The sequence below is a fragment of the Wyeomyia smithii genome, chromosome 3 (genome assembly GCF_029784165.1).
Source record: "Wyeomyia smithii strain HCP4-BCI-WySm-NY-G18 chromosome 3, ASM2978416v1, whole genome shotgun sequence".
Classification (NCBI taxonomy): Eukaryota; Metazoa; Arthropoda; class Insecta; order Diptera; family Culicidae; genus Wyeomyia; species Wyeomyia smithii.
The window spans coordinates 218,340,615-218,353,661 of NC_073696.1; the positions used below are offsets into that span (position 1 = coordinate 218,340,615).

The 13,047-nt window shown below is 43.1% G+C and overlaps 2 protein-coding genes across 4 annotated transcripts; both read left to right on the forward strand.

Moving 5' to 3' along the window:
- Positions 1-505: 505 nt before the first annotated feature.
- LOC129727092 (uncharacterized) lies at positions 506-4,341 on the forward strand. 2 transcript variants are annotated; one of them, XM_055684542.1, is made up of 5 exons: positions 508-931; positions 988-1,316; positions 1,615-1,875; positions 2,113-3,007; positions 3,083-4,341. In XM_055684542.1, the coding sequence occupies exons 1-5, from the start codon at positions 742-744 to the stop codon at positions 3,136-3,138; spliced, it is 1,731 nt and encodes a 576-aa protein (XP_055540517.1). In that variant the 5' UTR covers positions 508-741; the 3' UTR covers positions 3,139-4,341. The 2 variants fall into 2 exon arrangements, with proteins under 2 accessions (XP_055540515.1, XP_055540517.1); XM_055684540.1 differs by having other exon boundaries at positions 506-931; positions 1,615-3,007.
- A 5,896-nt stretch (positions 4,342-10,237) lies between these two features.
- On the forward strand, positions 10,238-12,638 carry LOC129729177 (thiamine transporter 1-like). 2 transcript variants are annotated; one of them, XM_055687667.1, is made up of 3 exons: positions 10,238-10,490; positions 10,823-11,241; positions 11,298-12,638. In XM_055687667.1, exons 2-3 carry the CDS (start codon positions 11,116-11,118, stop codon positions 12,504-12,506), a joined length of 1,335 nt encoding a protein of 444 aa, XP_055543642.1. In that variant the 5' UTR covers positions 10,238-10,490; positions 10,823-11,115; the 3' UTR covers positions 12,507-12,638. The 2 variants fall into 2 exon arrangements, with proteins under 2 accessions (XP_055543642.1, XP_055543643.1); XM_055687668.1 differs by lacking the exon at positions 10,238-10,490 and adding an exon at positions 10,498-10,689.
- The last annotated feature ends 409 nt before the right edge of the window (positions 12,639-13,047 follow it).

Consider the following 13,047-nt stretch of genomic DNA (forward strand, 5'->3'; position numbering starts at 1 on the left):
CGCTATACTTCTTCTATGACATTCTGTTTGACGTTGCCAAGTTCACGTAGATACTACGTGATAAAATATAGTATGCATGTGATTTTCACGTAGATGTTATGTTTGTCACATAAATCATGCAAAATGACAGAAAATTAATAAGTACAGGAAATTTCACGTAACAATAATGTGAAAAATATTTTGAGTGTAGACGTGAATGATTATTTTTAGCATTGACGTGCATTTTCACTCATAAAGGATGTGGTGTTTAGGTTCAGTGTGGGCATTTGTCCATGGTGGGGGGGGGGTGTAAAAAATCGTTAAAAATCTGTCCACGTGGTATGTGGATGGCCCCTGAAGTGATATCCGATATCATTTCGGTATATCACATGATATGCGGTGTAGTCTGAACAAGACATTAAACTGCATACCTCGCTTAAGGACATCAATTTCGAAAGCAACAACTGTTACATCATTTGCAAAAGTGCCTCAGTCGATCATCCACTCGTGTTCACTCACACAACTATTTTATACAGTGGTTTTGTTGACGTTTTCAATATCTTTCTGAAGCCGACGTTTCGTTTATACGATAACAATTTATGAAACAAAATTTTCGACGTGTAAAATTTTGAAAGTTTGCTTAGCTGTACTCCTAGTGAAGTGTCTGTTTCACCGTTGCAAAAAAAAAATTCTGCATAAATTGCGTTGCAAAAACTCGCAACTGTAGGATTGGCTGATAGTCTTTCAAGAAAGGTCGATTCAATGAAAATGACCGCACCGCGACTAGTCGCTAGGGCTAGTCGCAGTAGATTTTTCATCGGTTTAGGCATTTTAGTGCTTATGGCCGGATTTGTGGCCATATTCCACAGTTCTCAGCAACAGTTAGATGAGCTACGTCAACTAGGGTTACGCTGCGAACAGCAGCAGGAGGCTATTTCCGCTAAAATGCAAGGTAACTATACTTGGGTACAAAAGATTTCGATTCCAACATACTCATTTTATCTACAGTTGTTGTTGATCAAAAACTACGGCTGGAAAACTCTTTAGCTTCAGAGAGAATGATTAACGAACAGAACCGTGTGGAGCAACATCAAAAGTCTCAGGATGAAAAGGAACTGCACAAAAAAGCTACAATGGAAGCCAATTTTCGATATGCGTCACTGCAGCAACAAAACAATTTGATGAAGAGTCAGCTAGACGACCTCACCGAGGACTGCACCACGAACAAAAAGAAACAACTAGACGAGATCAATTCGCTTCGTCTGAAAATAAGCGAACTACAAGGCAAGGTCTCATTGCATCAGAAAGAATCAGCTAGCAATGTGGAACATCTAACGGTAGGCTTATATGTTGGTTAACAAGGCTAGCTATCGAATGATTTCGGTTTGCTCCTACCATAATGCTACCTGACTTAATTGTCAAGTAGATCCTCTCTAGTTTTTTTCAGAGGAAAGATTTGTAACCTGTGCGACTCGTTTCGAACAAAACATGTTTTTGTTAAGAAAACAGTTATTACGAAATTCACTTACTATGGTTCACTTCTGTTAAAAAAAAATATTCAGACTTAATTTATGTGCTACTAGTTTCCAGAGTGTCAAATATCAGCACAATTTTTTAATCTGAATTTCTTTGCAGGCCCAAATCAAACAACTTACAATAGACAAGGCAAATATAGAAACCAATTATCGCCAAAAACTGTCTTACAAAGACAAAATAATCGAACAACTCAAGGAGCACAACGGTAAAATAGAAAAGGAAAACAACCAGTTAATCGAGTTGTGCAAAATTCCCCCTGAGAAGATGCCTCATCATTACAAAGCAAGTGATGTTTTCGCAGAACTCCCACCCAGTATCCCTAACGATGGACCCCTACGGAACTTTGCCGAACAGATATCAGTGAGTGAAGATTTGTATAAAATTCCAGTTATATTGCGCAATCGTACTAACAACTTTAAGACTTTGCATGGTAGTAATGGTGTTGGTCCGGCAGCGATTGAACAAGAGCAAGAAAGTACAGGGGTTATCGCTAAACCGTACGATACTAATGATAATCGAGATCCCAAGAACAAACACAATGCCCGTGTTGTGGGAGCTGTTGATGGTGGAGTTATTAATTCTGTGGAAAATTTTCAGATCATCCCTAAACCTATGCCGCTAGTGTCCAATGACGACCCCAACACTGATTCAAAGAAACAAAGCCCTCCATCAAACAATGTTCTGCAGGAACCAGTGTTGATCAAGACATCTACTTCGATTTCTTCAGCATTACGCAAGAAAACTTCCGAGAAGGATGACAACCTCCAAGTGCCTATTTTGGCAGCTCCGACCGTGGGTGTTCCCAACGGCAGTAAATCATCTTCAACTAGTACCACCACACCAAGTGGTGTTTTAGTGAAAAAACCTAGCAAATTCCGATCCAAGGCGCTTCCAGTCGGTGTCGTTCCCTACCCTGAAAACATGGACGATTTAATAAAAGGTGACGAGAACAATAGTGAAAATGCCATCAACAACCGCTATTTGAATGTGGCCGCATCACACCAGGGCAATGCGAACCAAAATATAGATCATCAACAGATGCGGAACGACAAAGATTTGAACTTTATGAATGCTAACGTTGAGCTGGAAAATGGCGCTCACGAGGTAAATGACAATGACTTCAATCTGGGCGGTGGTGGTGGAGGTGCACACAGTAACAACAATCAAAATCAATTATCCAATGGCGTACCAAAAGATGGTGTAGACCAGAACGGAGATCCGGTTAATGCTGCCGAAGAGGACACCAATCTGGACGATCAAAAGCTATTCGGAAATCCATTAATTCAGCAGCAGCAGGTACCGCATGGTGACTACCTCGACATGCACCATCATTTAACGGGCGGAAAACGGAATGGCGGAGGAAATGGTGCGATTGGAGAGAAACTGATCAATGAGATTGTTCGCGACCACGGTAAAGAAGGTGACAACTATCCAAATGAAATGGAGGAAGATATACACATGCATCAGGAGGCGGAAGACGACGGAGGTGATGGTATGTTCATATCCTAGAAAAGTTTGACCTTTAGTTGAATCAACTCAATCATTTCATTTTCGTCTTTTTTTATAGTTGGGGATTATGACGATCCTGCTGCACTAAAACAAGGGCATGCAGAACGTAATTGAGGTGATACGACACAGTGATCACTGTTGATATTTATCTGACGAATTGAAGGAGCGCAAATGGGCATATATTTTTTTCATTTGAAGGTAGGTGGCAAATATATATATCTACCATTAAAATGTATGTTATCGTACTGTAAGTGAAGATATAAGTTTCGAAAACAGTATCATTATGATACGACATCGTGTACTGATATTTAATTACAACCGATTCTACACTGCGATTATCTTCAATACTGCGTGAAACTAGACTGCAATGAATCGAGCAGCTCGAATGCTATATATTAAAATAGTCGTTAATTTTAACTATATTGTTTATAGCTAGATTGGCTTATCGTTAGCTAAGTACTGATATTGTGCAAGCGGATCATTTTTCTTTTTGGTTCGAATCAACTTAAACATTGAAACACATTGTGGTTTGGGCTGTTGTCTTATTAGTGCTTATATTTTAAACGGCGTGGTTTATGCCATCCGGCACAAACAGGGACGAGAAACTGTTAGAACGTACTATATAGAAATAAAACAAGCACATTTTTTAATTGTATGCTGCTGTTCATCGGGAAACTGCAACGTCTGAAAAATGTATCCACCTCGAAGATATTCAGTTTACAATCTTACAGTCGCTATTACATTATACAAGGTGCTTTGAAGATTTGAACTATGATTTAATCACTATTATTGTATTTCGTTCATAGCTGTTTTATAGTTAGTTGTTACTTTTCATAATTTTATATAAATTATCGGTCTTGATATCTCATTATTTCCACATGCTCAGAATATCTCAGAAGCAAAGCAATTCTTTTAAATTGGATGATAGATTATGCCGCTGAAGGTACAGTATAATATTTAATTAGAAGTACCTATTACAGTAAAACACCTCTAGGTAACCGGTTCAAGTAAACTGTGACAAATACATAATTAATGTCCTTTCAAATTGTTCCTTCTTTTTGCCATATTTCATTCTTTATCTTGACCTGATTGCATAGATAATTAGAATAATATTATTGTACATGAGAGATTGCTAACTGGTTGGTGTTGACAGCAGTATCTAGAAATTAGCTTCGATATACAAAAATTATGACAAACCCTCCACCCAGGTTATAGATCACGTTAATAAGTTCGATTACATAATATAAGGCATTTCATTCCCTAACGTGAACATTAGAATAGGTTTCAAGTAAAATAAATGCAGTATTTTTTATTATATACCCCTGCTGTTTTCATCATTGGAAGAAAATAATGAGAATAATTGTAGAAATAAGTTAATTTTGGAATTGGATGACTGTAATGAGAATATCTGAAAATGGTTTCACACCTAAAAATTGAAAACGTATAGCAGAACTGTCTGAGGGAGAGTTGTATGAAATTAATAACGCCTCATAAAAAAAAAACTTGAACTTAATACGCGACTTAAAAAATCTAGAATGGAGAAACGAAAATCAAAAATTTTATGGGGGGTAGCTTGTCTGAGCGTCTGTTCTCCATGTTAGGGGCGGCTCTTACAGCGTCTGATCCGGAGCGGACGGCTGAAATATAAAATGCGGTGCTAAGCTAGCTCTACCCAAAACAGCCGTCCCGTCACGAGATTAGGCATTCGCAGCCCTAGTAAGGCAGTGACGAAATAAGAACGACGATTGGAAGCTCGGTACATGGAACTGTAGATCACTGAACACCCCGGGAGGCGACAGGATTCTGCTGAATTAGGTAGAACCGCGCCACTTCGACATCGTTGCGCTCCAGGAGCTTTACCGGAAAAGAGAGAAGGTACGGAGGATTCGTGGCCGCAGGGCATAGTACTACCAGAGCGGCGGCACAACCAATGAGCTGGGTACCGGTTTTATGGTGCTGGGCAGAATGCAGAGGCGTGTGATCAAGTGGCAGGCGATTCGCGACTGGTTGTGTTTGTTGAGAATGAAAGGCCGGTTCTAAAACTACACTATCCTCAATGTGCACTGCCCTCACGAAGGAAGACCTAATGTAGAGGAAGAAGCATTCTACGCATAGCTGGAGAAAATCTACGATGGTTGCTCGCGTGAAGACATCAAGATCATCATCGTGGACATGAATGTTTAGATCGGTAGAGAAGACATATACAAGCCGGTGATCGGCCCGCACAGCCTGCACAACGTGACGAACGACAACGGTCAGCGATGCGTCAACTTCGCAGCTTCCCGAGGACTTGCAGTCCGGAGTATCGTCTTTCCTCGAAAAGACATACACAAAGCACCTAGACTAACGTCGTCGGTCGGTTCTTCTCAGACATTACAAAGCGCGCATCAATTGTGGTGAGGATATTGGCTCGGACCTAGTTGCGGTAACTTTGCGCTCAAAACTGTCGATTGTATACCACGAGCGACATCGTCGAACCTTGCGGCTCAATATCAAGTAGTTCCGGGACTTCCAGGCTGCGGAGGAATACGCGCAACAACTTGAAGCGATACTAGCCACGGCGGAGATGCTTGGCGCATCGCCTCTCGAGGACGACTGATACAACATTCGCACAACTGTCGGGGAGACCGCAACGGCGACAGTGGAAGCATTGAGTGGCAGAAACGACTGTTATGTCAGGGAGTGCGAGTCAGTGGTGAATGAGAAGAGCCGGACCTGAGCGATATACCTGGGCAGGCCAACGAGAGAGAACAAGGCCAATTCCAAACGGGCACAGAACGATATGACAAAGGTTTTCAGACGAATGAAGCGCCAGCAAGAGGATCGTGAACATGAGAAGCTGGAGCAGCTATACCGTGCCAGTGCTATGTGGAAGTTCTATAAAAGGTAAACCAGTCTGCTTTTACCCATGCTGAGCAACCTTAAGTTGGACAGCTAAAGCCGTTGGTCTCCCCGGGACCGCCGTTAGGCATTACTTCAGGGAGAGGGCCAGCCGTGCTTTTTTAGCACTTACCTCTACGGGTAGCAGAGCAACCTATTCAGGCTAGTTAGTTAACTGCTAACTAACTGAGGCACATCGATGGTTTCCCGTCGATTGGTGTCCTGCAAAATATTAACGATCTGTGATGCGGCCTTGATGAACAGATTTCCCTATGCCCGCACATCCTACGCACAATATTCTCTGACGTGGTGTCCGTCCCACTTATTGCCAGCATTTCTTACCTTATTCGCTCGAAACGCGGACATGTGAAGAACACATGCTCCGCGTTTTCTTCCGCACCCGTAAATGCGGGGCACATAGGGGACTCGGCGTACCCGAACCTACGCAGATACAGCCTAAAGAAATCATGGACTGACAGGATCTGTGTCAGATGGAAGGTTACTTCCCCATGGCGCCTATTAATCCAGCATGCTAACTCTGGAATGAGTCGGTGTGTCCATCTACCGTTTGTATTGTTGAACCACTCACGCTGCCACCTAGCCATTGAAGATGACCGTATGGTGTTGCGTATACCCCTCGTGTCGCGTTGGTCGAAGTACTCTGCATCTTTTGACGATGATGCTGATGGGCATCATGCCAGCCAAGACACAAACCGCCTCGTACGACACTGTTCGGTATGCGCACGCGACCCTTAGGCACATTAGCCTGTACATAATCTCGAGTTTGCCGCGATGGCACGAGGTACCCAATACCACACTGGCCCTCCATACCTGAGTATGAACGTCGTCACGCTAGCAAGGACTTTGCGCCTGCCGCTACGGACCGCCGAGCTGTTTGCCATCATGCGAGATAGCGCCGCTACAGCCATGGAGGCTTTCCTGCAGGTATAATCGACGGGGCTCCCGAACGTGAGCTTGTCGTCGATCATAACCGCCAGAAGCTTCAAAGAGCGTTTTGAGGCGATAGTGCATGCACCAGCACTGATCGATGTCTCCTGCTCCGACTTTCTGTTATTTACAACTATATCCTCTGTCTTATGGTGCGCTAGCTCCAGTTTCCTGGAGTGCATCCAGTCTTCCACTACGCGTATGGATAGCACGGACTTTAACTCCACCTCTCTAATTGACTCGCCATAGATCTCAAGAGTTATATAGTCGGCGAAGCCCACAATCATCACCCCTGGAGGGAGTGTTAGTTTTAACACGTCGTCATACATGGCATTACACAATACCGGACCCAGGATGGAACCTTGCGGTACACCTGCGGTAACTGGGACGCTTTTCTGACCCTCGTTTGTGTTGTACACTAGCACTCGATTCTGAAAGTAGATACCCAGAATCTTGTACAACGGCGTCGGCACTCTGAGGCTCTGTAGCGCTAAGGCTATGGAGTCCCAGCTGGCACTGTTAAACGCGTTCTTCACGTCAAGCGTGACGATCGCGCAATAACGAATGCCCCTCCTTTTACGTTAGATTGCAACCTCAGCCGTTTTAGTGACGGAGAGAATTGCATCCACCGTGGACCTACCTTTTCGAAAAGCGAACTTGGTTGCTTTATGGACCGTTCTCACTTTCTGTATATTTCACCAGTCTATTGAGAATTACCCTCTCGAGCACCTTGCCCGCCGTGTCCAGCAGGCAGATTGGTCTGTATACCGATGGGTCACCTGGTGGTTTCCCGACCTTCGGCAACAGCACCAGCCTCTGGTGCTTCCACACGTCCGGGAAGAGGCAGTCGTCAAGGCACTTTTGCATGACCGCCTTGAACAACCCGGGGGCTTCTTTAATGGCCGTTTCGATGACCAAGTTCGAGATTCCATCTGGTCCCGGTGCCTTGCCTATCTTTAGGGAGTTTGCGAAGTAAACCAGTCTCGCGGAAGCGATGTGTCGCAAGTTGACATGTGCAATGACCCGGATGCACCTTTAATTTATCTCGGCAATTTGGCACTTTTTGCGAATGTCAGCAATATATTTCGACAAACAATCAGCAATTATATCGATCTACCGTAAACCAGCAAGTATTGACTTTTCGTTTGCCGAAGATCTTGAAAATTCTGCCGAAAATTTGTAGAATATTGCGCTGAATTAATCAGCTGTTGAGTTCTCGGCAATTAAATTTAAGTGTGTGGGAACCTTCTCACGGATGTCAGCGAGGTAGGAGTTTTTTGATGGACACCTGAATAACGATACAGTGAACGGAAGCGGAGCAGGAACTGACCTAGGAGCACCAGCAGCAGATGTTCATGAAGTTCTTTGTGAGATCGAAAAGCTGAAGAACAACAAAGCCGCAGGTAAAGACGGTCGAGCTATTCAAACATGGGAGAGAGGCGCTGGCTAAAGGGTTGCAATGGGTCATTTCCAGGACGTGGGAGGAGGAAAAACTGCCAGACGAGTGGATGCAGGGAGTCGTCTGCCTTTTTTACAGGATCATCAATGCCGTCAGTCGTCACCTTTAACCAGGAGGTTCGTGGACCAGTACCAAGCGGGTTTCATGGCAGTTCGTGCCAGCACGGACTAGATCGCGAGTACATCGTGCCCACACATCACATCTCGATTGACTTCACGGCGGCCTATGATACAGTCGATCGAGAACAGCTGTGGCAGATCATGCACGACAACGGATTTCCGGATTAACTGACTCAATAGATCAAGGCCACCATGGCGCAAGTAATGTGTTAGGTGCGTGTTTCGGGGATACTCTCGAGCCCCTTTAAATCACGCAGAGGGTTAAGACAAGGTGATGGGCTATCCTATTCGCTGTTTAACATCGCCTTTGAGGGTGTGATCTAGAGGGCGGGCATCGACTAGGGTGGCACGATTTTCCCAACGTCTTTTCAGCTTCTGAGCTTCGCGGACGTTTTTGACATCATAACACGTAACTTTGCGACGGCGGAGGAAACTTACGCCCAACTAAATGCCGAGCCAGACGAATCGGATCGCGAATAGATGCGTCGAAACGTAATACATGCGAGCGAGAGGCTCGAAGCAGAATAACATCAGCCTCCTAACTCAAGCCTCTGTAGACGGCGATAAGCTTGAGGTTGTCGACGAGTCCGTATATGTGTGTTCACTGGTGACCACCGACAATAACAACAGTAAAGAGATCCAGAGACGCATTCAAGCTGGAAATCATGGCTACTTTTCACTTCGATCGAGTCGAGTGCAACGACGCACGAAGTTGCCGCTGTACAAAACCCTGATAAGACCGGTAGTTCTCTACGGAATCGAGACTACAACACTTCTTCCGGAGGACGACATAGACGGCCGCAGCATATTTTCATTGCCATGATCCAGCACAAAGCGCTTGCTTGTGTTGTTGCCAAAACAAGGCAACACGTGGGAGAGAAAGCCGATCCCCTCAACCGGCAAAGCAAGCTGCTACCGCGCTACTGCTGAGATATGTAACCATCCGGCAAGTGATTTGTTTAGGACGAAAGCAAATTCGGAAAGCCAGCTGATACTGGCGCAACTCGCCGTTGCTACCGCCGCACTCTGCTGCTGCTACTGACGCAACCCGCTACGCTACTGCTAATATAGGACCGTTCGTCCGTCCTTACATCTACTAAAAGAATGCAATTAGTTTGACCAGAAGGTTCTTCTATAGTCCAAAAAGTGCATTCCTGGGCTTCCTAGGTATACTATTCTGTCGGCCTTTCTAGAGAAAGCCAGCAAGTGACCAATTTCTACAAGGCTTGACAATTTTCAATAGTTCGCATAGTCAAACAGCAGTTTTCTCCATTTGGGCGGATGCGTGTATAATTCTCCAATCGATTTCTGCAAAAAGAAGGAAATCGGTTTGAAAACAAACCAACTTATAAGCAATTAAAAAGGGTCAAATTTCGTCCCTTTTCCGTTGTTAGATTTTCAATCTACACCGCTATGTAGTAGGCTTAAGAAAGACGTAATTATACGTCAGGATACTCGATGCAACAGAATGAATTTTTTCTCTTAATTTATGATTAAAAATTGTGGAATCTGACAAGATTGGACGTACAGCATCCAAAATCCAATGTATTACAAGTAACGACACTTTGAGCACAAGTCTTATTCCGATAAAACCACTCATTTCAAACGATTTGCCTTTTGAGTTCGAACGTATCCAATATGAGTTTCGTAATGCATTTGCAGACCATAAACAAATCGCAAGGTCAATCTTGTAAAGTAAGCGGAATCAATTATGAATTCCCATGCTTTCAATGTTTAAAATTAATTAAATAAAGTGAAAAAACTGGGCGGGACGAAGTTCGCCGGGTCAGCTAGTATTGAATGAATTAGCTTTTTGAAGTTGTCGCTGTTATAAATAGGAAAACTAAACTATATGCAGCATTATTCTGTTAGCGAGAGAACGAGTCATATCAACGCGCTCCAATTGTATTCATCACGACATAACAGCTGACTGGCACTGGTTAACTCACAAGCTACCGCAGAATTATTTACGTCAACATTACACAGGTGATCAAGTGATTGAAAAAGACATTAGATGTCAATGAAAGCAGTTGGGATTTGACTCTAAAGATAACAAGAAGGTAGGTTTGTTTTGGTAAGAGTCTAGCACCTTTTCCCCATAACATCTCTCCCGTTACTTGCTGATTCCGGTCTAATAGATTTATTGAAAGGATTTATTGGACAGATAAGATAGAGAAAGTTTCATCATACGAGTGTTTTCAGCTAGGCAAACGCTCCTTCATGGACTATGATATAACTATGAGTGCATTTGCGTAATCAGTAAGTGGCTCAAACTGTACATACCACTCGTTTTTAGGCAGGATTTCATAGAAAGAAAGAGTTGAACATTATTCATTTTAGTTAATTTTTGTATCAATATTTATTATTTAATAAAATTGACACTCTATTGCAGCTTTACATGTAGTGTTGACAATGAATTACATTGCCAACTTTCAATGGTAACATATTCATGAAAGGAGCGACCACTAAACCATAGCATAAACATTCTAAGCTAACATTGATTATGATTTGAATCAATCAACGAAAAATTTCGATCATTGATCTTTTGTCCACACAACCACGGCTGTCTGCTCCTGGCTATGCATAGTGACTTAAATAACGCACGCTCATCAGTCAACGCTAGCAGTTAAAAGCGAGAACATTGATTGTCACCGATTGAGAGTTTTTGCCCTTCGGTAAAATAGAATGCAACAATGGCTAAAAATATCACTGCTGGTTTGTACGTTCGGCTTTCTAAAAGAAATCCGCCCTAGCGAACCGTTCATCGTGGACTATTTGGCCGGACCATGGCGCAACCTCACAATGAATCAGGTTTGAGAAACCTTCATTAAGTTAAATTCAGTTCTGAATATGCCATATCATTTCAGGTGGTACAGGAGGCGTTCCCGATTGGTACGTACTCGTACCTAACACAGCTAGTTGTAATCTTTCTGGTTACAGATTTCTTGCGATATAAACCGTTAATAATAGTCAATGGACTTGCTGGTGTCGTTGTTTGGAGTATGTTAATATGGACTGTGTCACTGCAAGGATTGAAGATCCTCGAAGTGTTTTATGGCACATATTGTGCTGCGGAAATAGCATATTATAGTTACATTTATGCGAAAGTCGATAGGGAACATTACCAGAAAGTAACTTCACACACCCGAGCTGCAATCTACAGTGGAAGATTTTTTGCCGGAGTTCTGTCGCAAATCTTGCTGTACACCGAGGCAATGGATTTGAAACAGTTGAACTATCTCTCACTGGCTGCACAGATTTGCGCTACGATCTGGGCACTGTTTCTACCACCGGTGTCAACCAGCATGTACTTTCACCGGGCTGCGGTCCAAGCAGGTAGAATTAACACTTTCCTAGAGGAAAATACCCAGAAGGACGACAACAGTGACGAACAGAACCACCTCGAGAAACAGGCAACATTCAAGAGAAAAGTAATATCAGCATTTATTTTAATCTGGATCCACTTTAAATCAGCGTACACAAACTTGACCGTACTTCAGTGGAGCATTTGGTATGCGCTTGCGATGGCCGGCTTTATACAGGTGACTGGCTATGTACAAGCATTGTGGAGTGAGGTCGATCCCGAACAGCCCGCTGTTTGGAATGGCGCTGTAGAAGCAACGGTAACACTACTAGGAGCGGTTGTATCACTACTAGCCGGCTACATCCACACCTGGTTTCTGAAGCCCAGGAGTAGCCTCTTAGCCTTATCACTGCTATCACTTATGCAGGGGGGCCTCATTATGGTTGCCACAACCGCCAGCAATCTCACGCTTTCGTATGTCGGATACATTGGCTTTGGTGTGTTGTATGCTTTCACAATTACAGTGGTCAGCGCTGAAATTGCCAAAAACATATCGGATGACAGTTTCGGGTTGGTGTTTGGCTTCAATACATTGATAGCTCTGTCGCTTCAAACCCTGCTTACGTTTGCAGTAACAGACGCCGCCGGATGGTTTGCACTGGATGTGGTTGGACAGTTCACCGTGTACAGCTTTTACTTTGTTGCGCTTAGTGTTATCTATTTGATATTCTTGATTGTTGAGATAGTAAAATTTTATAAGAGACGTACTTGAGGTTAACGTTTGTCGTGAACTGTTAATTTAGTAATAGATAAGGCAGGGTACTTAGAATTCATTAGGAAACAACTGTAGTGGTAGTTTTACTTCAGTACAAATAAATTAGACTGATAGTTTGCATTATGTCAAGTTTAGTCTTTTCGATTCAGGAAAGTGATCCTTGTGAAATATACCGCGTAGCACATGATGCCGTGCAAAACACACAAAAAACAACAACATTTAAGTCTTAAGTTTGTTGTTTTTTGATAATTGTGACTCGTGACCTAATACTCCGCTATTCATCCGAAAATGCGACACCACTGTATAATTTAATTCATGCGGACATAAACAAACGACAACTAAAATTTTTATTACAAAATATAAATCTGAAAATCAGAGCTCGAAAACATTTACCTATGATACTACAAAGAAAACGCCTAAAAATACCACATTTGTTCCTTTTTTTTTGGAAGAGTGTGTTTACACTGCTCGGGTTTTTTACACCGCGTCGGTGAAGGCCTGAATGTTTTGATTAGGACTTACTTCCAGGTTGTGACAT